The sequence below is a fragment of the Morone saxatilis genome, unplaced genomic scaffold, assembly GCF_004916995.1.
Source record: "Morone saxatilis isolate NCDOM2014 unplaced genomic scaffold, NCSU_SB_2.0 Contig2, whole genome shotgun sequence".
Classification (NCBI taxonomy): Eukaryota; Metazoa; Chordata; class Actinopteri; family Moronidae; genus Morone; species Morone saxatilis.
Genome location: NW_023339762.1, coordinates 1826162 through 1828661, shown reverse-complemented (window position 1 = coordinate 1828661; position 2500 = coordinate 1826162). Strand labels below are relative to the sequence as shown.

At 41.6% G+C, this 2500-nt stretch overlaps 1 protein-coding gene across 3 annotated transcripts in view; it reads right to left on the bottom strand.

Annotated features, from left to right (window-relative positions):
• Positions 1-2500, bottom strand: part of znf276 (zinc finger protein 276) — a 9817-nt gene that overhangs the window by 431 nt on the left and 6886 nt on the right. For all 3 annotated transcript variants that reach the window (XM_035665125.1, XM_035665127.1, XM_035665126.1), the window contains exons 11-12: positions 2289-2388; positions 1-1707 (exon numbers count right to left, since the gene is read on the bottom strand). The exon at positions 1-1707 is cut by the window's left edge. In XM_035665125.1, the coding sequence (XP_035521018.1) occupies positions 1434-1707; positions 2289-2388 (374 nt within the window). In that variant the 3' untranslated portion in view covers positions 1-1433. The remainder of the gene's footprint in view (positions 1708-2288; positions 2389-2500) is intronic.

Genomic DNA, 2500 nt, shown 5'->3' with positions numbered 1-2500 from the left:
ATGATTATCTCTTTAAATATTGTTCCTTATTGTGGCGGAGTCCACCATTCCTGTGCTGGATTTAATTTGCACAGCTTCGAATGTGGCATTGACAGGAAACGATGCAGTGTGTAATCCCGTGTTTCTGTTTGTAATTTGATCTCACTGACATCACTCACACTGTTTACTGTCAAACTGTAAGAAAAGTTCCTACTGCTTAAAGCAGTGTTCTTCAAACTATTTCCCCCGCGTACCACCTCCGAAAATATTAGGCTTTACAAGTACCCAGCTACAGTTCACTCAGAAGGCAGGTTTATTCCTAATAAGAACATTTATTGTTGGCTGTTGTTGAATCTTGAACCTGGTTCAAGAACCAGAGCTGATTTGGAAGAAAAGGGGTACTCCTGATCTGCACTTCTCTTCCTAATAGTTCCTGTTTGGAGCCACAATTGCAGGGTTTTTAAACAATTCAATTTTACCTCTGCTTACTATCTTGCTACATTGTTTTTGCAACTCCCTCGTTTCACCCTCCTCTTCCAAGCGCCTTTACAGAACCAGTGTTTACAGTTTACACTGTAGAAGGGGACTCAATAGAAGGCAACATGGGTGTCTAGATAAAAACAGCTGATTCTAAGGAAACCACAACACAACAATTCCTATGTTCAGGTGATTGTACATAGTATGAAAGCATACCTATGAATATTATATTCCATTTCTGCCAATAGATCCTTCCAAATATTACACACTGGAACTTTAAAGCAACGCATTTGTCACTGAGGTTAGACTGTGAGGGCCGAACTGTGATCCTTTGTCTATTATCTATCTACAAAACAAAACTACTGTGGACTGCAGATCAATTTAAAAAATGTCTGAGTAAGGAAAGTCAGGAGCAGCCGCAGATACAGCAGAAGCTCCTGTTGTTACCACGGTAACCACAGGTATTGCCAACTCAAACCGAACTGAAAAACTTAAAGATTACAACCTTAAAACCCTGGAAACACTTTAAAACCTATTCTGCCTTAAGACAAAGTAACGATACAGACTGTAGAAGAGCAAAGGTCAGGTTGCACTGTAGCGTTTGTCATTGTTACATGTGAAGGAAAGAACGCTGCCTACCCCCAAAACAAGCTAAACCCTAAACTTGTGGTATACTTGGTCATAAGATGTCCTGACAATAAAATAGATTCATTTTGAAATAAGAAGTGATTATTGAAAACTCTAAAGAGCTGTCTATAAGACAGTAATTATCAACAGGTTGGTCAGTTTCCACTAAAATGTTCTTATGTTGAAGATGACAGTTTGATATGACACACAAGCTGAGCTAAGCATCTGTTTTGAATGAAAAGTCGTTGACCTGAAAGCGAAACTACAGTACAGGTGGTCGGAACGGGTCCCTGTCCCACAGTTTATGTGCCCCTGCAGCAGACCTAGACCTGGATCTGGACTCCCTGCCGTCATCTGTCCTGGTCTTGCTGAACCACCTCCCCGGTCAGAGTGATGGTGTGCAGGTCGGAGTACAGTGGCTGCTGCTGATGACTGCTGCCTCTCTGAACCTCGGTCTGAGTCAGCGGGTGGACCATGGACATGTGGACGTTCAGGTTGTGGGCCTTCTCGAAACGTTTGCCGCACATCAGGCACGCAAAGTCCAAGTCGGCCTCTGCCTTGTGCTTGGTCATGTGGTATTTTAGTGACGCCCGCTGGCGACACTGGAAGCCACACACCTCACATCTAAAGGGGAAAAATGGATAGCATTTATTGCGCATGTCTCCTGTCTTTACTTCTGATTTTTAAACTGGAAAACAAACTTCTGGATTATAAATTATGCACCAAAATCATGTCATGTGCATGAGGCACAGAACAGGCTGGAAATCAATGAAAATTACCAAATATCTTGGAAAAAATCTATGTTGTCCTGGAAATGTTTGTCTCCCAGGTGCGTTTTTAGTTTGAATCCGATGATATACTGTGTGACACTTCAAAACAGGTTTACCAGATGCAAAGTGGAACTGACTTGCAGTGATTTTTTTCTTATAGCTCCATGCATACAGCCTGTTAATGATTAAAATGCATTACACTTTGAATTTTTGTGTAAAGTAAAATTAATTCTGTTTGATTTGAACCGTTACGTATGGGCTGAAGCCAAATTATTTTAGTCAATTTGCCTGAAACCACAACTTATTTTACCGTTTGTAAGCAAGTGCTGTCCTGTATTGTCAAGTAAAACTTCTGGAAAATGTCCTGGAAAACCATTTGTTAGAAAGAGTGGGAGCCCTGAAGTTTTGTGGCAACTTGACATAATCAGTACTTACTGTAGTGGCTTGGCCCCTGAATGTCTCATCTGGTGAACTGACAGGTGTTTCCTCTGTTTGAAGGTTTGGCCACACTGGTCACAAATGTAGTTCCTCTCCTCTGGAAACACAGATGACAACCTTAAAGTCTCCTCCAGTCAGAAATCGTCACTGTACAGAATGCTGTCTGTGCAGAGTTTGACTCTATAAGGAGGTTTTCACATTCATCTGCT